General features: G+C 38.4%; 1 protein-coding gene across 1 annotated transcript in view; it reads right to left on the reverse strand.

The window, feature by feature from the left end:
- Positions 1-24,780, reverse strand: part of LOC132902960 (zwei Ig domain protein zig-8-like) — a 380,584-nt gene that overhangs the window by 258,965 nt on the left and 96,839 nt on the right. The window contains exon 3 of the mRNA XM_060950048.1: positions 7,970-8,139. Within this exon, the coding sequence (XP_060806031.1) occupies positions 7,970-8,139 (170 nt within the window). The remainder of the gene's footprint in view (positions 1-7,969; positions 8,140-24,780) is intronic.

Here is a 24,780-nt window from a genome sequence, read left to right on the forward strand (position 1 = left end):
CCAAGGTTAAAATGTTAATTAATCATAATGAATTTATTTCAAAATAACCTCTTTTCTAGATTCAGCCTAGTGGCCTGTTTAAAATATTAATTTAGAAGTACGAATAAGTGCCTGCCTCTAATTAAGAAGTAGGTAAATGAAAGGTAAGTAATGGCGATGCCTTAACAATAACAAAAAAAGACTAGATCGCGCTATCAAAGTTTCTACAAGTATTCTTCTGAGATACAAATCAAGACCTCTGTATTATAATTATCAAGGGTATAGATTGTAACTTTGATTTTTTGTTTGCTTGTAAGGTGCTTATCTTCGCAAATATTGCACTGATAATGAAAACTTTTTCACCGATAAAAAGATTATTTATCTGCGGGTGTTATAGTAAATATGTATGTTATACTAGATGCCGCCTGCGACTTCGTCCACGTGGAATCAATCCCGCGGGAACTCCGGGATAAAAAGTAGCCTATATGTTATTCTGAGTCTTCAGCTACATACACACCAAATTTGATCGTAATCGGTTTTGTAGATTTTGCGTGAAAGAGTAACAAATATTCATACTGACATCCTGACATACAAACTTTCGCATTTATAATATTAGTAGGATAAATGTTTATCAGTCTTTTCTTTTTCATAGCTTTACCACTAGACTGATTTTGTTTAAGTCTTATATTAATACAGTTATCCTAGCTCAACTGTACCACTAGTTATTAGAACTTTCCACAAGAGCATAGTTAGTATCATAATAAATCCTACACAAGCTAGACTAGCCCAATCCGAGCATGAACATCATCCAAACAAGAACTCCAATTTTCGTAGATTCGACTTGACAATCTAAACAAACATCGTGGATTTCACAAAGGGACCGGTACCGGTACCGGTATCGACCGGTTGGCAACAAGCCAAGCCACCGCAAGTTAGCATTGTAGTTACAGTTGAGGTCTCTGTCATTGACGGACGGACGGACGAAATTGCTTTATGTATGTATAGTTGGAGCCCTTATTCTTTTTTATTCATTTATTTAATTTTCAATTCTGTCATTAAGCCAAATAGCTGAACGTGGCCATTCAGTCTTTTCAAGACTGTTGGCTCTGTCTACCCCGCAAGGGATATAGACGTGATCATATGTATTTAAATTTCATTGCACAAAATATAAATATATAGCACAATTGGCGGACTTAATGCTAGAAGCATTATCTACCAGTCAACCATTGGGTGTGGCAGAGAACTTTAAGTGGGGTCAAACTACCTAATTACTGGGTTAGTACTGGAGTTTTTACTTAGAATTTACTTTTTATTCGATGCTGCAGGACACAGATCTACCTATTTTACCTTCAATAAATACATATGGTCACTTGCGGGGTAGACAGAGTCAACTTCTTCTTGAAAAGACTGAAAGGCCACGTTCAGCTATTTGGCTTAATGATAGAATTGAGATTAAATAGTGACAGGTTGCTAGCCCATCGCCTAAAAGAAGAAACCCAAGGCTTAAAAAGCCTATCCCTTAGTCGCCTTTTACGTCATCCATGGGAAAGAGATGGAGTGGTCCTATTCTTTTTGTATTGGTGCCGGGAACAACACAGCACTTTACCTTCAAAATATGTAAAAAAGGATAATTGACTGACTTATCAACGCACAGCCCAAACCGCTGGATTTAGAACCTTGAGATTTGGCGTTTAGGTTCTTTATGTCCTCTAAAAGTAAATTTACGTTATACGCGGGCAAAGACGTGCTTGTCCCTGGTACACAATATGCGAGTATAATTGACTTTGCTACTAACACATATTATTTTTATCAAAAACATCCTCAATCCGTACCCAAAGTGATCAGGACCATTTTTTTTATGAAATGTGCATTGAAAAGTTCCGTTTGGTTTGCCCTTCGTAAGCGTACGCCCTAGAAAAGGCAATAAAAGTAAAAAAATGGCGGAAGGTCGGCCATTCAACCCACGAGTAGGTATACACTAAAACCTGCCGCTAAGACCACATAAATAACCTAAACGCTAAAACTCAAGGTTCTAAATCCATTAAATATAGTTTGAGTAAACTTCTTTGTCGAGTCCGAGTATATTAACATAGTGATTAATTTAAAAAATGAAATAGATAAATCTGTCCTGCATATCGGGTTGTTACAATGTGTACTAATCGTCGTATATCTATAGTAGATAATGACAAAATCATAATAAATAACTATAACACTGAGAGATTAAAAACTTAAAATTCGAACTTTGGTAATACAAATTTCTACTTCTAGTCGTTCGTATCAACAAACAAAAAATTAGCAGAGACAAGAATGAAGCGCTCCACTTGTATTCCAGCGATAAAAGTGAGCTCTTAAATTAAAGAAGTCACTCTTACTTCTATGCGAGTGATTGCAGTCATGGAAAATCATTAAAGTATTGCCGCTTTTACGATTTTTCCCCATTTCCCTTATTCACGGCACTATGTGTAAACCCCGCGGATGATTATTTGTTGAGTTCTGCCTGCTGGTGAGGGATTGGCCACGATATTACGATTAAAAATAATAATATGATGAATATGTAATGTATTATCATCTCAACCAACGACCATAAGGGAAACCTGTCTCCAATTTATAACATACAGACTTGGACTATCAAGCATGGTACATAATAAATGTAGTTACCGAAAATGCCTTGTCATTTAATACATATTTTTTTTATTTATCCAAAACTTAGTCTATCTTCACAGTTTAAAACCAATGCCTTAAACCAGTATCTTAATTGTAACCTAGAATAAACAATGTCGTCCTTTAGAATTCGCACAAAAAACAACAGAAAAGATCTATGGTCTCCGGTCTATTCGATTAAGACTACTACTACTTATACTACTGCATTGATCGAGTCAAATAAGCCTTGGTAAATATTTCAATTCCTTTAATCATAACACAGCGAAATGTGTTCAGAAATGATCACGTGCTCCTTAAAGCTTACTACATACATTAGAAACCGCATCTCGAACGTTCACGTTTCAAACAAAGGGCGCCCGGCGGTTGCTGCCTTTGATCTTAGCTCATTACACGCGTAGGGATAACAAGGGAAAACCGCCCTTATATCCGGGGGCATACGTGCGCCGTATGCGAGCCAATTCCCTTTAATACCATATTTTGTTCGCTCATTTCGGAGCTCGGAAGCCGGGTAAACTATCGGTCTATTTAGCCTATTATCCCAAACTGAATATGATGTCGTCCAAGTGTGATAATCGTTATTCGTTGGCGCCGAAATATCTGGTTCCCAAGCTCGTATGGATCTTCAGCGGCGATGGATTTTTTATAATTAGAACTTTTTTCGTTAACTTGCGCGATGCTAGCTTTTATATTCTGAAGGTCTACGAGTTTCCTTGTGTTTCTTGTGACACCGTTTACTTAGCTTTTTAAAAAAAAGCATGTAGCATAATTAATGTAAAAGTTAGGCTTATAAACTTGGGATTTCTCTTGTAGGCGATGGACTATAGCAATATTTTAGTCTCAATCCTATCGTAAAGCCGTACAAATGCACGTGGCCTTTCAGTCTTTTCGAGACTGTTGGCTTTTCCTAACGCAAGGGATATAGACGTGACTATATGTATGTATATAATGAATGTATGACTTGTAAAAAGTATTGCCAAAGGTTTCTAAGTAGTGCACAATCATCTTGTGATTTTCTATGTTGTAGGACCACTCTTTCCTACATTGCCATAAACCAGACATCAAGACTTTAACTATCCCACAAAATTTGCCCTTGACAAACAACCTATTTAAATCTAAAAATACATTTACAGTAATGCGACATAAAAAGTGCGTAAACAAAATTCGTGTAAAACTAACGAGCAAGATGGCGGAGGTCGTAAAATTTCGTAATAATTGAAATTTGGCAGGCGATGTCGGAGGGCGATAAACAAAGCAGGGTAGCAGGAGAAAGGGGAAATTGACACTGGAGTGGGCGCAACAGTTACCACAATTATGAGTTTTCCTCGTCTTAACACGACTGCACAAATAAGGAGAGTTATGTCTTGTAAAATAATGTTATTGTTAAAATAGATCTGCAGTACTTATTTAGGAATTTTAGCTTGATGTCGAATTGAGATGATCGTACGAAGTGGAAGCTCGCAAATGTGGGATGAGTTAAAAGAAGAGTTCGTATTCAGTGAACGCTATCCTTAACTTATTTAAGGGCATATAAGTCATCTTCAATTATAAAATGACGGCCAAAAATCATCATCCTCCTGTTGTTGAGCCCACCGTCAGTCTGTTACCATGTTTCTGCAATGCTTAAGTCAATCCCATTTGGTACACAGATTCTGAAACATAAACATACCCATTCCAAAAACACTATCCACGCTTAATATGCAAAGTTACATTACTCAATCACGAAAGTTACAAATTATATTCTCGCGAAACTACCGATGTTTTTCATCGCAGCTCCCAAGTTTAGCATTGACTGTTAAACTGTCAAAACAATGTCGCCAGTCGTCGCCGGGGGGCGCCACCGCTCGCCCAACTTTGCGGGTACCTACTTTTCTGTTTTATTTTTTATCGACGACGCTCACAATATATTTGCAGGATTTATTGCAAGTTGTTTTTGTGATACCTATGGGAGCTAGAATAAAAGACTTTTGAAATGCTCGCCTACTGAAAGCATGTACCTATGAATAACCAAGATTTGTTGAACATTTAGATTATGAACTAAAAGTGTCATATAAGTCACGTCTAAATGCTTTGCGGAGTGGACAGAGCCAACAATCTCGAAAAGACTGTAATATCATGTTCAGCTGTATGGCTTTATTAAGGAATCTAGATTCAAATAGTGATAGGTTGCTAGCCCTTCAACTACAAGATACAAATAAAATATACTGTTAAAATGAGCTAAGTTTTGATTAAAAAAATTTACAAAACTTTGAGAACATGTTTAATTTCCCAATGGAAAATGTGAACAAAATTTGAGATCTCGTTTAAAACGACTATTTACCAGCCTCCTGGATCGGTGTTATAAATTTAAAGTTTTTATCGAAATTCCTGATCCAGGTTTCCCGAGAGAGAGCCTGCAAACTTCTTGGATCAAAGTTAAAATTAAATATGGCAACGGTTTTCACATAAGTGTTTTTGGAATTAGTATAATTACTCAGAAATATCTCTTAAACGTAAAAGATTTTTCAAATAACTAAATAATAAACCGTTAATGAAATATTGTAAAATTTATCCAAAATCCAGAAACGGACAATCGACATTAGTAAAACATTACCGTTTAAATACCTACTGAAAAATTTCACCAAAATCTAATCCGCCAACGAAAAACCACGGAAAAGGGTTAATTCAAAAACAATGCCAGAAATTCCAGAACGGTGCCATTCCCTCGTTATCCACATTCTAAACAATTATTTACATTTCGGACTCAAATGAATGCCTCAATGCGATAAGCGGCGTTCGACAAATCCGCATTATTTGCAGTCGGCTTCTGTCCGCAGCGGTCGTAATCCGCACTGCACGACAGACCATCCGCATGTCCACATGTCCGCCGGCACGGGATCCGCGTCAAACGCAAATAATCTGGATTAATCCAGAACGTACATGGTGGAACCGGTTCGCGCCGGTTAGATCCGCAACTTAGCCAATCGGCGCTTTGATATGAGAGTGACGATAACTATAACATTTGATCCTTATCATTCTGGCGACAATCCCAGTTGGGTGTTCACTTTTCTGGAAAGGAAATCAGGGCAAGCCTTTGGCTGCATGAATTTAAAAATAAATCTTCATAATATAGTATTTGTACGATTAAAACAATACAATATGTAGTTAAGCCAACTTGATGCTAATCTAACCCATATGAAAAAATCAATAAACGACAGTTGGTGAAACAGACAAGATTATTAATTTTCTAAAGGTTGGCCTGGGAGCAATTGAATTAATTCTTCTGTTGTAACTTTAAGATTCAATAAATATTTAAATAAATAAATAATGATGATGTTACATAATCTGCGATCCGTGATATCGCCATCTGAGTTCTACGTCAAAGTTCTAAAGCGAATCTAAAATCGTCCAATAATTATCTAATTACTAAATACAAATTTAATTATTCACTGAAAGCTGCCTGGAAAAATATCTGAATTCAGCATCCTTGAACTTCAGGCCAATTCATTTGCATAATTATTCCAGATTTCCGCCTGAACAGCCTAGATTTATAATTCATACCGATTTTCCGACATTAAACCTGAACTGTTACACGTGTGAATCTTTCCATTGAAAAAAATTGCGACAGTAAATTTCAAAAATACATTAATAGCGAAAGTGAGGTTATATATCTATTTATTTGTTTGTTTGTTGTCTCTTGACGCATTATATATTAAAATATTTTTCTTGACATTCACGTATATATTATTAAAAATCTAGAGAAAGACATAAAATACTTTCTCTCTTTATTTCGGTAAAAGGAATAGTTCGCATATAATTTGCTAATACTCTGAAAAAAAAGTAGAGTACTGATTACTTGTTAAAAAAAAAAGACCCTGAATGATGATAATAATAATATGATGTCTGGAAAATAAAACGAACTCCTTATTTCATCTCCCCAAAAGGAATTTAAGTCGCAATAATAATACTTCGCATAGGAAATATGCAAATAAAACCAGTATGAATATTCAAAAGTCATTAATTTTAATAAACAAACACAAGGAGTTTTTGTTATTATTATGACCGTTTTTCTGTTTACAAGACCCTCGATGCCAGTCTATTCAGGTCAGATCTATTTGTTTATCCTCCTAATGTAAAGCTTTTACAAAAACCTATGAATTAATTTTATTTGAAAAGTTGTTACCTTCAGTGCCATGTGGTTCCCGGCACCAGTACAAAAAAGAATAGGACCACTCCATCTCTTTCCTATGGATGTCGTAAAAGGCGACTAAGGGATAGGCTTACAAACTTGGGATTCTTTTTTTAGGCGATGGGCTAGCAACCTGTCACTATTTGAATCTCAATTCTATCATTAAACCAAATAGCTGAGCGTGGCCTATTTGTCTTTTCAAGACTGTTGGCACTGTCTACCCCGCAAGGGATATAGACGTGATTATATGTATGTATGTATGTTACCTTCACTGACAAAATCTATAATGTACGGCATTTGAAATCTCTTGGTAGTTACAAATAAATTCGTATTAGGAGAGATGACTTAAAACATAATTAATTTGACGATTCTCTATTTACAAATACTAATTTAGATTAAAATTTATCAGGAATAGTCTCACAGAAAGTATGATATTACGAAGGAGCTAGGGAGCGTTAATTTAATCAAGGGGTGCTAATAATTATAATAAGTTTATTAAAGGTTGCTGTGGGGAGATAACAGAAGTAACACCCATTAGAATCATTGGAAATTTATCTTCGGTCCTTGAAGTTATTTGCATTAATTTTGAAAGTATTGTCGGTTCAGGCTGTTTGGAAAAGATAAAGAGAATTTTATTTTTAAAATTTAAACATAAACCCTATCAAATAAAATTTATAAAAATTACTAAAATGAAAGCTATGGTATGTTTAAACTTATATTGATGAAATTAAAAAAATATACATTTTAGATGTGGGCGAATAACTAGAGACAACAGCGGCGGAGGAAGTTGTCGTAGTCGATACGAGATGTCAGCGTAGCGGTATCGTAGCAGCTACGAAATATCGTAGAAGGTAAAAAAAATAACTTTAATAAGTTAACATTTTTTACCTTCTACGATATTATTATATAAATTACATCCTATGTATAAACTGTTATTTTTAATTAAATGCACTTTAGAAAACCTTTCGAGTATTTTTCCTTCAAAATCCAGATCTCAAATATTATCTATGTCTCGATTTAAGTTATCATAGTCATATTATAACATAACTAGCACTAGCTCATATACCTATACAATTACAATTTGTTACGCCTGTGCCTAAGAAGATTTAGTTCTCTTTTGAGCTTAGAAGCTGTTCCAAATTCAAAAATTCTCTCATCACTCACCGTTCTATTCCCGAGGTTGCGCACTCGGCAGCTGAGGTAGGCGGATTTGCCGACTAAGGCTGTGACATTTTTAGGGGTGTTGACGTCAAAAGATGGCACTAGGCGTGATCCGCTGATACTGGCTGGCAGAGAGTTCACTGACCCCGCGCCGCCGGCTACGTCGCACGCGCCTGGAAGAAAAAAAAAATTGAAGTTTAGATTAAGAACAAGCAAGTAAATACAGCAGTACTGTACTGTAAAAATCAATCAAGGAAAAGGTTTCTCAACTTTGAACTCTTCTATTACACGATGGATCTCTGAATCTCAATTACCTCGTGCAGCCATCTTGCTAAAGATAGCCTTCGAGACCCTCAAATGTCCGCTGGGTATAGTGAAGACGATATATCACATACTACCATCTAATACCAGCTACCCCTACTTATGGACAAGTGACGATTCAGGTGCGGCTTCTAACTCTGCTGTGGAAATACCTTGTTCGAATTGAAGTCATGATGAAAGAAAAAAAATACGGTCGAATTGAGAACCTGTTCCTTTTTTGAAGTCAGTAGGAATAGAGCATTCAATCAGAAATAAGCTTTATTTCTTAAATAAATATATATAGGTATATGGGACAAACTACACAGATTGAGTTAGCCTCGAAGTAAGTTCAAACTTGTGTTACCAGATACTAACTCAACGATACCATAATTTATAATAAATACTTATATAGATAAACATCCCAGACCCAGACCAATCAGAGAAAGTTCGGTCCTCATCACGCCCTGACCGGGATTCGAACCCGGGACCTCCGGTGTCACCGACAAGCGAATTCACCGCTGCGCCACAGAGGCCGTTAAGTTCTTAAATGCAAGTGAAACAGCAATTATTCCTCGTGACACCAGTACAATAATGCTCATTGTAACATTTTTACAAGCCCGGGGCATGCACTGCTCCGGCGCAGGGTTAATTAATGGGCATTCACACCTGTTTTTACACCGTTAATTAAAACTGCATCATTTTCGCAAAGTTCTGATTGATTGTCTGTTTAATTTTGTTGGTACACACATATAGTCACGTGAATATACCTTGCGGGGTAGACAGAGCCAAAAGTGTTGAAAAACTGAAAGGCCAAGTTCAGCTGTTTGGCTTAATAACAGAATTGAGATACAAATAGTGACAGGTTGCTAGCCTAAATGAAGGATCCCAAGTTTATAAGCCTATCTCTTAGTCGCCTTTTACGACATCCATAGCAAATAGATGGATTTTGTTTGTGCTTTTTCGTTTTTGATCAATCAGGAAAAATTAAAAGACTGACTGACTTATCAACGCATAACACAAACCGCTGGGTCTAGAGACTTGAAATTTGACATGTAGGTTCTTTATGTGGTCTATTAGATAGAATTTCCGAAAATTCCCGTGAGAACGGGAGTTTTATTTTACGCGGGCGTCCTCTAGTTTTTATATAAAGCTACTAAACACATATGCAGACTTGGATATCAACTTTTTTACCCCAATACAGTAATATTAAAAATAAAGTTTCCTCTTAAGCCATACAACTCAATTATATGTTATTTTACATATGACTAAGAATAAAATTACATAACGATACACATTTACAAAATCAGACCGCTTTTTATGAGTAAAATTATGTAATAAATAAGTCATCATATAATTCTTTAGATTGCAAGAAGATTTTAGGTGGTATAAAGAAACTCTCACGCGCAGTATAACCTGAAACTTTTTATTGACGTCATTCAGGCGACAGCATTACATTTAAGTACACTTGCATACGTGCAATGCAAACGTTTAACAGTACAACCTGCATGTTAACGACGACTTAATTAAATTTGCATATTTTCTGAACAAAGAAAACAATTGAAATTTTACGCAAATAAATTAATTCGTTAATCAACAAAATGCAATTCACGATAAGCAGAGTTGTTTGTATAGGGGTGACAACACCCTAAATTTTCCAGCTTATCATCGCCCCGCTGATAATAATTCGTTAAATTAATCCGAACCAGTGGGGTGCACTTGTCTCTTTTACAACTAATTAATCATTTTAATTTCACTATCTTAGATTTAAAATTGAGAAAATGTATCTTAATAGAAATCTTAGTTTTAACAAATGAGAGTTTTACAGTTTACTTTATATACTTAGCTTTGACTTTGGAAAGATTACTTCGACAAAATTAGTAGGTACTAATTACTAATAAGTCACGAACTAAATGCTAGAATTTTATATTATTTAACAAGTCAAGCGTAACCATCTTACTTTTGACATTTTGTCTGAATGTAAATCAATAATATCTGGCATGCATGACCGTTTGCGAATTATGATTAGATTCTGATTTATCTTACAATTTCCGCTACCTTTCGGTTCTACCTTCACATACTGAACACATACTTGGGTATTAAGTCCATTGTGCAGGTTTTAGACACATACATACATACATACATAAAATCGTTCCCGGAGGGGTAGGCAGAGACTACCCCTTTCCACTTGCCACGATCTCTGCATACTTCCTTCGCTTCATCCACATTCATAAGTCTCTTCATGCAAGTTTGGCGGTTTCGGGTACTTTTGACCTGACCCTTTACCAGGACGTCCTTAATTTGATCAAGATACGTTCGTCTAGGTCTTTCCAGTCCTCTTGTCTTTAGACACTTAGGACATAATTACAGTTATGCCTTATAAATGGCAGGCTTTATTATTAATAATGATGACGCCTTATAAACCTATACATATAATTACGTCTTTATCACGTCAGTATATTAAACCACCGGTTATATTGAACGAAGCACTTTTACGAACAAGAGCTAAAAGACTCCAGAATGCTCTATAATGGAATGTGGTGATCCTGCTTCAGAACGGCAGTTCCCGGGTTCAACCTGTCAGGTCAAGATATAAAAATTCAATTTATATAATTGACCTGGATGTTGAATGTTCGCGTATAAATAATAATCTTTGAGCTAGCATCCCTTAATACAATTCTTGAACTTACATTATTTGTAGACTATGTAGTTTTTTCCTTGTATATTCATTTAGAGGTAGTCTCTGCCTACCCCTCCGGGAAAGAGGCGCGATTTTTATGTATGTATGTATGTATATTAGTATAAGAAGTGCGCCATACGTTTGCGCATCAAAGTAGCGATTCCCTACGGTCTTAATATATCTTCATAATTAACTGTTTTTCCCAACAGACTAGTTTTCCCGCTAGCCAGTTAATCACAATCACATCCATCACTCGATGTGATTTCATTAGCTCCATACACTTTTTGCCGACTTTCGATGAGACGTTCCGAGTAGGAAAGATTTCTGAGAATCCATTCAAATAGCGAAAGTCCTTATAATTTCGGCTATATACACACATACATACAAATGATCACGTCTATATCCTTTGCCACATACAGAGCCAACAGTCTTCAAAGGACTGATAGGCCACGTTCAGCTTCTTGGCTTAATGATAGAATTGAGATTCAAATAGTGACAGGTTCAGAGCTCATCACCTAAAAGAAGAATCCAAGTTTAAAAGCTTAGCCGCCTTCTACGACATCCATGGGAATGAGGCGGAATGGTCCTATTATTTTTGTTTTATTGGTGCCGGGAACCACACGGCACTATATAAATACATGTTCAATGGGAAATTGGAATCAAATAGGAGGCGTTCTGGTAAAAGATCAGGTCAAGAGTACCCGAAACCGACGAGCTTGCATGAATAGAGTTGTGAATGGTGGAGAAGTGAACGTAGTATGAATATAGAAGAAGCTAAAGAAGTTTGCAGTGATCGTGGCAAGTAGAAAGATGAAGGCTATGCCTACCCCTCCGAGAAAGAGGTGTGATGTTCAGTTTGTATGTATGTCTGTTTTGGTATATTGAGTGCGGTTGACCTCAATCTGCCATACGGAAAATAAGATGTGTTCTAAATTGCAAAGGAATCTGAAGAATTTTTTTGACCGAAGCTGCGTTCCAGTGAAAAACCAAAATCTTTTGTTCATTTTGTTTCTATCTCAAATTTTCCAGCAATGACACGACGTGTTATTAACAGGTATATAAAGAGAAACGAACAAATAAACTTTTTTTACACGTTCGTAATAGTTTTAGGACATAATGAGTCAATCAAGCCGAGCTTGCATGAAGAGACTTATGAATGTGGATGAAGCGAAGGAAGTATGCAGAGATCGTAGCAAGTGGAAAGAGGTATTATCTGCCTACCCCTCCGGGAAAGAGGCGTGATTTTATGTATATATGTATGTATAAGACAATCTTTAAGTTGCATTTTTTGAGACAAAAACTTTAGCAAATAGCACTGAGTTTAGAGTTAATTTCCCTCACAATAGGTACTTTATTATACAACCTATTTGCACTCTTAGGATCGTGTTGTTCAAAGAGTCGGGAAAGTATTGTTTTACACGAGATGCGATTAAATTTATATTGTTTTATAAGACCCCGTGGAATGTACGGAATTCAAATTAGTAACTTTCTTTGTTATTTGGATTCCGATGAAGAAAAAGGGTTTAAATGTTTCTACGGCGAAGTAAAAAATTAACCAAAAAATACGCGAACGTAGACGCGGACAGACGCTACTTATCAATATTTTACATGGTCGATGAAGCAAAATAGATTAAATGACATACATTATAGGGTAAGTATTCGGTTTTATAGCCAGAGACCGTTTCGGATCGGCGTAAAATGGGCTTTATTACCAAAGTCGTAAGGGTTAAGAAGAGACACTTTGTTGGTTAATAGTGTAGAAGGATGATAAAGTGACCGATTGGCTGACATTGTCATAGTTTTAACGATAGGGATGGAGTTTACAGTGTGCCGTGTGGTTCACGGTACTTCAGAATGGGAATACTCTATTTCTTTGTCATACGTGTCGAATGAGGTTATAAAGAGAATTAGCACTTTTAGGTACCTAGTTTAAAATCCATGGTCTAGGTTGACTCAGAAAGCCAGACTTCCTATTAAGGGTTGCACAATATGAAAATAACATAATCATAACAGTCTTTCTTTTTGCAGTTAAGCAAAATTGGGGTTGAACCACTGACATTTTTCATACTATACATATCATTATTGTCTGTCATCGCTAGTGTAAAATATGAAGTTAAATATAAGCAAAACATGGACATTGATAATGTATTGTAAATCTAGAATTAATATCACTCAAATGGTGATTACTGAAAATCAGCGTTTTTGTACTCTTTCAGTGCAAAAAGAACGCTGAGTTATGACCATTTCGACTTGCTACAGCACACATGGGTTAGTTTTAAGGATTTGTTATTATTATATTTGTTTGTGTTTGTTGTCAAATAAACATTTTATCTATCTATCTTGATCATTTGTTTGTTTGTAATGTCTTTTTTGCACAGACATTAACAAAATAGTTACAAGAAATAGTTATTAAAGAGATAAATCACTTGCAATAGTACTTATCCCATGAAGGGATTGCCAAATCATTTCACAGTTTATGTAATGATACATTGTCCACGAAAATAAGGCTTCAATATTGAGAAATCTGGTAATATTTTTTATTTAAATACTGAATTCAAATCAAACATTTAACAATAAAAACTCTTCAACGATTCTGTTTTCAAAAGTAACAAAAAGTTTGAGAATCTCATTGATTCGGCGATGAAAGGCAATTCGCAGCTTCTCAAACTAGCCTGTTTTCTTCAGCGCGGCGTGATAGCACATTATGTAAATAGCTCATTAAAATTCTCTGCGCACGGAAAAATGAGAGCTCCTCGGTGGCGCCACCTGATGCAGAGCTGCTCGCATCGGCGGGGAATGAAGGCCTATTGATTTGAAAAAGTGTTGATTTATTTTAGGAAATGACTTTCTGGTACAGCTCTGAGAGTATATCCATTGTAATATTGTAAAGACCGACCGTTTTCTAAAAATTTTGACACAGAGATAGAATACATCTTCTGCCCCCTAGCATGGCACGCGCGACGCCGATTTAATCGCGCAGAAAACCATCGCTGTTTCGCTTTTTATGACGTGAAACGGGACAGTGATAGTTAAAATGGCGTCACACATGCCATGTCACGGGAGAGTGATGGTTAAAATGGCGTCACACATGCCATGTCACGGGAGAGTGATGGTTAAAATGGCGTCACACATGCCATGTCACGGGAGAGTGATGGTTAAAATGGCGTCACACATGCCATGTCACGGGAGCAAGAGTGACATCGCCTGGAAGTTCCCACGGGAATTCCATTGCAACTAAACTTTTACACTTCCAATCATGGCTATACCAACCTACGGATGATCGTCGCCAAATGAAGTTCGCTGCTCTCTAACAACGCACACCTTTCTTGACTCCTTACAAAATCTTATCTGGAGGCACGGTAGTGCCCCAGCCAAATCGAGCAAAAAAAGCGGCACGGCCGTACCATCCATTACTCGAAGAATAGATTAACCGACTTGGTAATACATAGATCTTACAACTTTTTACGGTATAAAAACTGAGCAGCGAGTGTTGGGTTTTTTTACAGAAAGTTTTTGATGGCTTAGTGTCTTTTAGTTGTGTAACTCACTCCCTATTCTATTGCAACTGTGGACACTCAAAGATGAGCGGGCTATGTCACTTACAGCGATAGTAATCTTGGTCCGGCACACCTCGGACCGTTCCCGAGAAATCGCCTAAAACAACAAACAAACTTCCAGGTACCTAGTAATTTGATTAAGTCAGAAGGTCGGAGGTAAGATAAACCGTGGTCATCAATGCGCTATAGCAAAAACAACAGTCCATTTCTCTGGGAAAACAAATCTTATTTATAGATTTCATATTTTTTTACATCCCTAAACCTACGTATTTACTTGATTGAAAGGAGTGATGAACATGGGTGAGGCAAAAGCTTTACGCAGGGATCATGGTAAGTGGAAAGACGAAGTCTCTGTCTACCCCTCCGGCAAAGAGGCGACGTAATAGCAACCTGTCACTTTATATGAATCTATCAGTAAGCCAAACAGCTGAACGTGGCCTATCAGTATTTTTAAGACTATTGGCTATGTCTAACTTGCAAGTTGTATAGACGTGATTATATGCACATAAGTTATTAAAAACCAAAGGACAAAAATAGCTTTTACTAATTACGTTATGTCCCATTTAACTAATTAAACACAGTTGCCCATCTAACACTCAATTAGTAAAACAGACTATTTTTACCACGTGGCGTGGCTCGGGAATTCGTAAAAAATGCCAGCATCTGTTACCAACGCACCCCCGAGGTTAGTAGTGACAGCTTTACTGTCGCCTATTACAAAAACATGAGAGAAAAAATGTTTATAGTCCTACAGGGTGCACCGCTGAAAGAAGTATTTTTATCAGGGATGGAACATATTACTTACATGTTGATTTTGAAAAGTGTGTAAGTACTTAAAATTATATTTTTTCTTTACTCTAAAATATAAAAAAAATATTTAAAGTATTGAAAGATAAATAAATAAATACGGCACAAATTACACAGATTGAGTTAGCTTCGAAGTAAGTTAGAAACTTGTGTTACGAGATACTAACTCAAGGATACTATATTTTATAATAAATATTTAGATAGATAACATCCAAGACCCAGACCAATCAGAGAAAGTTCGTTTCTCATCATGCCCTGACCGGGATTCGAACCCGGAAAGAAATTAGTCTTTTATACTTAAGTTAATTCTCCAAAAACTAGCTTCAAATTCCACATGTATTGATTCTAAGATTTTCAGAATCGCAACGCAAACGTAACTTCTCAGTAAACGCGTCTGTCAAATATATCCAATCACGAAACCTGACTTCATTAATTCTGCATTCGCCGATAATTTCATGCAAACACAGAAATTGAAATCTCGATCTCAACAGAGATTCAATTCGACCGAATTATATGCTGCAAGTTGGGGTATTAAGCAACATTTCTGGAATCTCTGCGAGGTCTAGTGTAGGCAACTATTCGGAGATTGCGAAAGGGGAGGGGTAGGGGGAGTGGGGTTTCCTCAACACAGGATATTAAACCGAAACTGCTCTCACAGATTTATTATCCCATAACTAATATTTACCTGTTTGTGCACAGTTAGTCTAAGAGCCGACGGCGGAATTCCCTGAGATTAATGGATAAATGTATCTCAGAAGACTGAGTGATGGCCCAACTTGCGCTGTTCACAATTTGTACTTTAACTATTCAGTTTCATGTCTGTTGATTCAGTAGTGAATGTGTATTAGTTTCAACTTGTTAAAAGTGAATTAAGCTAATGGATTAAGTGGCCAAGTCCTGATTCTGATATGAATCTATTTCGAAAATAACATAATGAAAGGTTGACAAAAGAATGATTGATATTACAATAACATAACGATAAAAAATCATATTCATACAAACATTGTATACATGTACCATTTGTAAAATGTATTTTACCTATATAACAATATATCGTTTATTCTCTAAAACTAGGGATCTTACTGCTCTCCTGTTATGTTACATACATGTCAAATCACCGCTTTCCACGTGGTGTTTCAGCACTTACTTGGCTTATTTCTAAAAACGTCTGATACCCAAACAAATGGCATGATCTCTTTATTTCAGTCAGTTTTTCGAAGTTGGACCTCGGTCTTACTTCCTACAGCAAGGTTAGACGGAGTCGGACTAATTTCTCACTCGGCTAACATGTTTCCGTTTCATTTGTCTAATTCGCGAACAAACAACGAGCCTATGTTTGCGAGCGACCATAAGAAATGGAAGTAGAAACATTTGTTTGTACATTTAGAGGTCTTACAGTGTTCTAAGCTCGATAATTAAGTAGTGTTTGTTTATATGAGAGGTCGCAGATACATTTCCTGTTAATGTGATTTGCTTTAGATGTAAAAGTATTAGGAAATAGTAAAATAAGTAAAGCAATACTCAAAGCTTCCGTAGCATCGAAAACATAAGTTACACAAATAAGTAAATATGGACGCAAATTGTATGTGAAATCTACTCAAAATGTAATATAACATACACCAAGTTTTGTTTATTTTCTATGGCGGTATATAAGCGTTTGACAATTAATCGTTGAGTTATTATCACAAAAGCCTCGAACTTTGGGGCATACTTATATAAAATCACGTCTCTCTTCTGGAAGGATAGGCAGAGACTTTGAGATCTTTCACTTGTCTGTATTAAGCGTTAGAAGTATGCAGGGATCGTGTACCTGTATACTTCTTACGCTTTATCCAGACTTATAACTCCACTCATGCAAGCTCGGTAATTTATGGTACACTTCATCAGACCTTTACCAGGACGTCCACAAAAGCATATACCAAAAAAAAATACAACAAAATAATATACTGTAGTACTTATATGTAAATAAAAAAATAAATTAAAATAACTCTTTCAAGTCTGTAAACATCGTAACAGTCCATCAATCTAATGAACTCATGCGCAGTTACTGTAAATCGAGGCGGGCACCGGCTGATAACCGGTTATTATTCCAGCCGGATTAAACGTGGATATGATGAACGAAGGGTGCGTGGGCACAGACTGCGAAATAAATAGACCTGTCACTTATCATATATAAAGCAAAGGTGAAGTGTCGATTATTTCATTCATACATTCATTCATATAATCACGTCTTCCCTCATATCCCTTGTGAGGTAGACGGAGCCAGTTATCTTACAAGATTGACAGGCTACGTTCAGCTGTTAGGCTTAATGACAGAATTGAGATTCAATTGGTGACAGGATTCTGGCCCATCGCCCAAAAGAAGAATCCCAAGTTTATAAGCCTGTCCATTAGTCGCGTATTACGACATCCATAAGAAAGAGGTGGAGTGGTCCTATTCTTTTTTATATTGGTACCGGGAACCACACGACATTATTAGCATTATTTAAACAAAAATTAAATGAATAATATAAATTAGGAACTTACAAGGATTTGTAAGTGTGATCTAAAAGTACGTTCACAAGGCAATGATACTGAAAAACTAACACATAATATGAATTATTACTTGGTCTTCATCTGTAACGAGGATAAGAATATTTATTATATATTCTTCTTATGCGTTACACTCTTGTCAGAGTGGTCGTGGTCGTACAGAAGGGTTAGTGGCTCGCTTTACAATCCTTCGCCACTCGTCGCGCATCGCTGCCTTTCTGGAGCATTCACAGAGAGGGTCACCTAGGGCTGATTTTATTTAATCTGTCCACCTCATGGGTGACCTGCCTCGAGGTCGGGTACCCTCAACTCGCCCCTGCACCACCAGTCGTTCAATGGATGCCTCGTTACGACGCGACACGTGCCCGAAGAAAGTGAGAATTCGAGCCTGCACTAAGGAAGATAAGCGATGCTTGATTCTGAGTTCTTGGAGAATGGACTGGTTGGTGCGAAAGTCTGTCCATACTACTCCAAGCATTCTTCTCCAGCACCACATCTCCAGGGCATCTATGCGTTTTCTCTCAGTGTCTCGTAGGGTCCACGTTTCCGCTGCGTAAAGGAAAATTGGGAAGATCAATGCACGTACAAGCCGGACTTTGGTCGCTTTTGTGATTTTCCGGCTCTTCCAGATCTTTCTCATCCTATCCATGGCAGATCTTGACATGGCCATGCGTCTCTTAATCTCCTCGTCGCATCCTCCATTGTTGGTGATCAACGCTCCCAGATATATGTATGAATGTACAACCTCACAACCCGCAATACTAGTGACTTCTGGCTGGTTGTTATTGACACGGTCCACAATCATCACCTTAGTCTTCGACCGGTTGATCCTTAGCCCAAACTCGTTACTAACCGACTCCATTTTATGTAGGAATGTTTCGATATGTCCGGCACTAGTAGCAAACAAGGTGGTGTCGTCCGCATACCGCAAATTCGATATTTGCCGGCCTCCAATCGAAACACCGTCCTTCCAGTCTTCCAGGGTGATTCTCATTATTAATTCCGTGTAGATGTTGAACAGAAGCGGAGAGATAATACACCCTTGTCGCACTCCCGCAGCAGGATGGAAGCTGCTAGACATCACTTCATCGGTTCTAACGGAGGCTGTCCCATCTTCATAAAGGCGCCTCAAGAGATGTACAAGATGCTTTGAGGTGCCCATCTTTAAAAGAGTCTCCCAAAGTTTCGGCCATTTCACAGAATCAAACGCCTTTGAAAAGTCAACAAAACATACGTAAACCGGTTTATTGAATTCTCGGGCCTTTTCTACGATTTGGCGTACTATCAAGATCTGTTCCCGAGTGCCCTTACCTTTGACAAAACCAGCCTGTTCGGGGGCAATTTCACTAGATAGGTACGCTTTGAGACGCTCATTCAATATATGCAACAGGATTTTACTTGCATGCGAAATGAGTGCAATGAGTCGGTAATTACTACCTCTCTTTGTAGACCCCTTCTTGTGAAGCGGAATAAAAACAGTGTGACACCATTCCTTAGGCCATATTCCCGTTTGCCATACTTTGTTGCACAGTACATGGAAGATCTGAACGCCATATTCACCAGTAGCTTTAATTATTTCGATTGGTATAAGGTCTCTTCCCGTCGCCTTTCTATTCTTGAGGTGTTTGATTGCAGACCTGACTTCGTCTTTTAGAATACTTGGTTCTAGTTCAGTTTCCATAGGTTCCGTATTCTCAAAACAGTGCGACTGCGGATCTAGATATAAGGATTGACAGTACTCCTTCCAAGTTTCGGTTATCGCATCAATTTCCGTATCAACCCCTCCACGAGAATTCTCGATTGCCCAGGTTTTAGAGGTAAATGATTTCGTGATCGCTTTAATTTTCTGATACAGATCTCTAGCTTCATGCTTGTCTGCATGAGCTTCCACTTCCTCGCAAACACTTTTGAGGTGACGATTCATATCTCGGCGGCAGGCTGCTTGAATTTGGGCCGATTTTATGTTTAGTGTCCTTACGTCCACTCCCAAGGATTTAAGTTTTCGTCTCTCCTCCACAAGTGCCAATGTATTACCGCTCATCCAATGTTGGCGTTTGCGAGTTGTCTGAGCATCAGTTTCGGATGTTTTAACTGATGTTTCTATCAGCTCACGTGATCGTTCCCATAGCTGATCCGGGGTTTCTATGCCAGCGTCTACATTTGCCCATTGCATCCAGTTTTGCTCCAATGCAGCCAAAACCCTCGAAGGGTCCGTGATTTCCAGTCTTCTTTTGCGTTCCAATTTCCTGGCCGCTCTTAGTTTCAGCCGAATTTTAGCAATAAGCAGTTGGTGATCAGAACCGCAGTCGGCCCCGGGAAGGGTATGTGTTGATCGTACCATCGTTTTCCATCGTGCTTTCACCATGATGTAGTCAATTTGGTTTCGGTAATTACCATCAGGCGAGGTCCAGGTGTATAGCCTTCGGCGATGGTTCTGAAAGAAGGTGTTCGATATTACCATGTTATTTTCCGCCGCAAACTGTATCAAGCGCTCTCCTCTCTCGTTGCGCTGTCCAAGTCCAAATTTCCCGACACAATCACTAAGCTGATGGGCATTCGCACCAATTTTTGCGTTAAAATCGCCAAGAATCAACAGCAACTCTCTGTTAGGGATTTTGGACATTAATGTCTCTAGTTCCTTGTAGAAGCTTTCTATATCCGCGTCGCTAGAGGTACTGGTTGGGGCATAAGTTTGGATGATATTTAGGTTCACTGGCGTTGATCTGAGCTTAACACTTAAAACTCGATCGCTGGCAGCCTCGTATCCTATAACAGTATTCCTTAGGTTTTTTGGAATGAGACACGCTACACCATTTCTACTGCTGGTTTCATTTCCTGAGAAGTAGACTGCATGACTCTCTGTGAGAAAGTGACCGTTACCCTTCCAATGGGTTTCGCTAAGGCCGCAGATGTTAAGAGAACACCTTTTAATTTCTTCCTCTACAATTTTTAGTTTCCCGGGTTGGAGCAAACCTCGCACATTCCACGTACCAATCTTTTGGATATGCGCCATTTTTATGGGTTTACCAGTCGCATATTTTCCATGTGATGCCTGGTTCACCACATCAGCACGGCCGGTAGCCAATTTCTCACCGTCTGCCCCGGACGCAGTACGGCGCCGGTTGCTAAGCGGGTCGTTAGGCCACGTTACTTTCATTATTTTACCCTTCATAACGACTTTCTTGGGAAAATAGTGCAGTGGTTTCCCGTTGCCTTCTGCACCAGGCATTTTAGACGTTATTTAATACGTCTAGGTCGCTGTGCCCTCTTCCAGTCTAGCCGACTGGGTGAATGGTTATACCGCCATTAACTCGGTCGCCAGAGCCTCGTCTGTTGTCTAGCAGGGAGCACCGCGACACTCGGATGAGGGCCGCCGCCCAGTTATTCATACGAACCACCAGACGCGAGCAGGTGAGGTTGACTATTGGGTCGGATAAGTTATTAGTTCCGTTCCCCCTTACTCCCCTTATTATATATATATGTCGGATAATGGGAGCATCTCTGTAGCATAAGTTTCATATGATCGTCGATAGATGGCGTAGCTAGATGGATTTTCCGCTAAGAAAACATACAATGGCGTTTGTTAACTTATTATTTGTTATTGTATTAAATTAAAGATTAATCAGTACCTACTCAATAATTATGATAATTCGTGATTTGATTTTTGATAGTAATTTCTGCATTGTTTACGTAATAGATAACGGTTTTTTTTAATGTACTGCGCCGGAAACGGAAGCGCGCTTGTTGCACCCAAACGCGTTTGGACATGACCCTCTCAGTCGTTGTTTAGAGCCGTGCCTTTACACATCGTTTTTGAGGGACTTGTCTGTGACCGGGCAGTGACTATTTTTCTTTATTTAACTGTGGGGTAGTTACGTTATTGTTATTCGATTATTAAGTACTTTTGTATCTCGGAATAAAACTGTTTAATAGTGAAAGTGTTTTTCGTTGCCTGATTACCCACTCAATGCCCACGAAATGAATAATGAGGAAACAAATGTTTACAATGAGCCTCCGAAGTCGCCTCCGGCCACCGTCGACGCGACATATATATATATAACAGGTTGCTATGCCGTCGCCTTAAAAAAGACCGATCCACTAAAATAACCTAAAGTGAAGCTTATCAGCCCTGCCTTTTATACTACATATATGTTCCTTGACACTATGTTTAGCGAGCTTGAAATCATTCACATTGAAAACCGATTTGTAACACGTCTATCTATTTCAACATCTATGACAGCAAGTAAACCGCGCGAACCGAGGCCGAAGCGAGGCGAGGCAGTGCGGGTGATGCCTCGCACGCGCGACGAAGATCGATGTGCTGTGTGCCTTCCGCGACACTAACCGCCAGTGTTGCCAACCTCAATGAAGAGTTATATAAAAAATTGTAGAAAACTGTATTACCGTTTTCGAAACATTCGGGTCCATTTTGAATGAATTCCTTGATGAAATCTATTCCACGAAATTCGTCATTCTTCTTTAACGTTTATGGAGAGGATCGCTGGGTTGACCTTGAAGCATGATTCTGGATTGGATGAGTCAGACTTTTAGACGAAGCAAAAGCCGTTTGACCTCCGCAACAAAAAATAAAACTCGAACCTGTCTTTCCATACACATCATGCATTTCAACTTGGCACCTTAACAATTGGACACCGTCACTTTATAATACCATGAAATCCTTCGTCAAATGAGCTTTTTCTTCAGGGAAATAGTGTGATGAAGAAAAAATACTGTAGGTTTTTATGGTAAACTAAAAACTTGGAAGGTACAAAAGTCTGTAATCGTACATTTAACAACAAGGGGTTGGCTACACTGCTTCCGCGACACGAAGCAGACACGTTCTGTTTACTGTGTCGTCGAGTCGCGTCTCGGGTTGAGGAACGTTGTCTAATGTAGACATTAAAGCGAAGGTCGTTAGGTTAGATTGCTTTTGAGTTGGTGGTTCATTTAGCTTCATTGTCTATTACCAAAAATAGGTTGGGACGAAAATTCTGAGCATAAAATAAATGCAGATCTTTTCAAGACTGCTGGCTCTGTCTACCCCGCAAGGGATATAGACGTGACGATTTGTATGTATGTATGTATGCAAATCTTTAATTTATAATTCGAGTTATTAAATGTAATAATTACGCCATGAGAATTGTGTCTCATCCAGATTTTTAGGGTTTTAACATCGATCAAGGTAATTCTCTCCGTAAATAGCCGTTTTTGCCAATAATTGTGAAAATGTTATCTCTAGTAGCTACAGACATTTGTTTGTCACATATAAGCTTGAAGAAAATATCATTTAAAAGCTATCAAACTAAGCGAGCTTTATAACGCCAAGAGCTTTAAGATGACCTCGATTCGAATATCGATTTTACTGTTATTATTAATTACCGAAATAAGTACCTATCTAATATTACAAAGTTTCCTTGAACAATAATTAAGGAAATTCGCTATGAATAATAAAAAAAATTAAGGTACCACCTACACGAGCCATTAAAGTTTCATTCCGACACCATCGAGTGAAGCACGATGTACTGTGGAGCCTGGTTCCCGGTTAGACTTCGGCTATCGGGGTACATGAAGCAATCTGTCTGTTACAACGACCTACATATGAATGGACTACGATACACATTGCTCATTTTCATACAGCATATGTCAGGTCAAGAACAAATAAATGTCTTAAACCGAAGAGCTTGCTTAAATTATGTAGGTATCATGGCAACTCAAAATTGAGTCTCTACCTACCACTTCGAAAAAAAGAGTGGGTTTACATCTATACTTATAATAAATCTGTAGAGAGGTCAATTCTGTACATGGAATATTTTTTCAAAATAACTATCAGGGGGTGATTAGTGATCGATACTGATGCCAAAAATGCAATCAGTAAAATTTTTGTCTGTCTGTCTGTCTGTCTGTCTGTCTGTCTGTATGTTCTTTATTTACAAAAACTACTTGACAGATTTTAACGAAACTTGGTACAGTTATACTTCATACTCCTGAGCAGGTTATAGTATACTTTTCATTACGCTACAATCAATAGGAGCAGAGCAGTGAAAGGAAATGTTGGGAAAACGGGAGAAGTTACTTGATTTTTTAAGCTTCCGTCGCGTGTGCAGCCTTAGTGGTTAAAGATACAGCAAAACCATGTACAACGGAAATATTCTACATAAAATTATTAAAAAAATATCCCAAAACAGCATAAGTCTATCTTTTATGGTTGACTCACAATAACACGTGTAATTCCTATTAGCTTAGCAGTTCGGAGATTTCTGATTATATTTCTTTACTCTGATGTTTATAATACCAATAACACTCACACTCATTCGTAATTCTTATAAATTAGTATTACTTTTCAATAAAAAAAGAATCATCGAAATCGGTATATAAACACCAAACTTACACGTGAAATAAAATACCCTAACAAGCCATCGCGCGTAACTACTGAATCATGATATAAGGATTATTTTTGCGTAACGGTTGCCGCCCTCGACGCGGCTAGCGGCGGCAGGGTATAAAAGGGGCAGGAGGCGAGCGCAAGCTTCATGACCAAGGCAGCCAGGGGGAGACTTCACGCAGTTCTCTCCTCCAGCCTCGCCCTGAGAACGAAGCTCGGGATCTACCAAACGTACGTCAGATCCCGCCTCACGTACACGGCCCCGGCGTGGTACGCATTCTGCTCTGAGACCAACAGGAGAAGACTCAGAAGCCCAAGAGAACCAAAGTCTTAGAGCAGTCGTCGGAGCCCCTCGCTACGTGAGGAACTCGACGATTCTCAGGGACCTGAAGTGGGAGATCCTAGATATTCGAGAGGGCGGACGCGTCATCACACAGCCACCTGCGTGGCATCGCGCCGCTCCACGCCCGCCCTCCGGGTCGTCGGGTGAAACCCTCCCCTCGCTGCCTTGCGGCAGACGTCGTCGACCAGTGACGACGCCGCCGCCGATGGGAACTCC

Source organism: Amyelois transitella, chromosome 3 (assembly GCF_032362555.1).
Source record: "Amyelois transitella isolate CPQ chromosome 3, ilAmyTran1.1, whole genome shotgun sequence".
NCBI classification, from domain to species: domain Eukaryota; kingdom Metazoa; phylum Arthropoda; class Insecta; order Lepidoptera; family Pyralidae; genus Amyelois; species Amyelois transitella.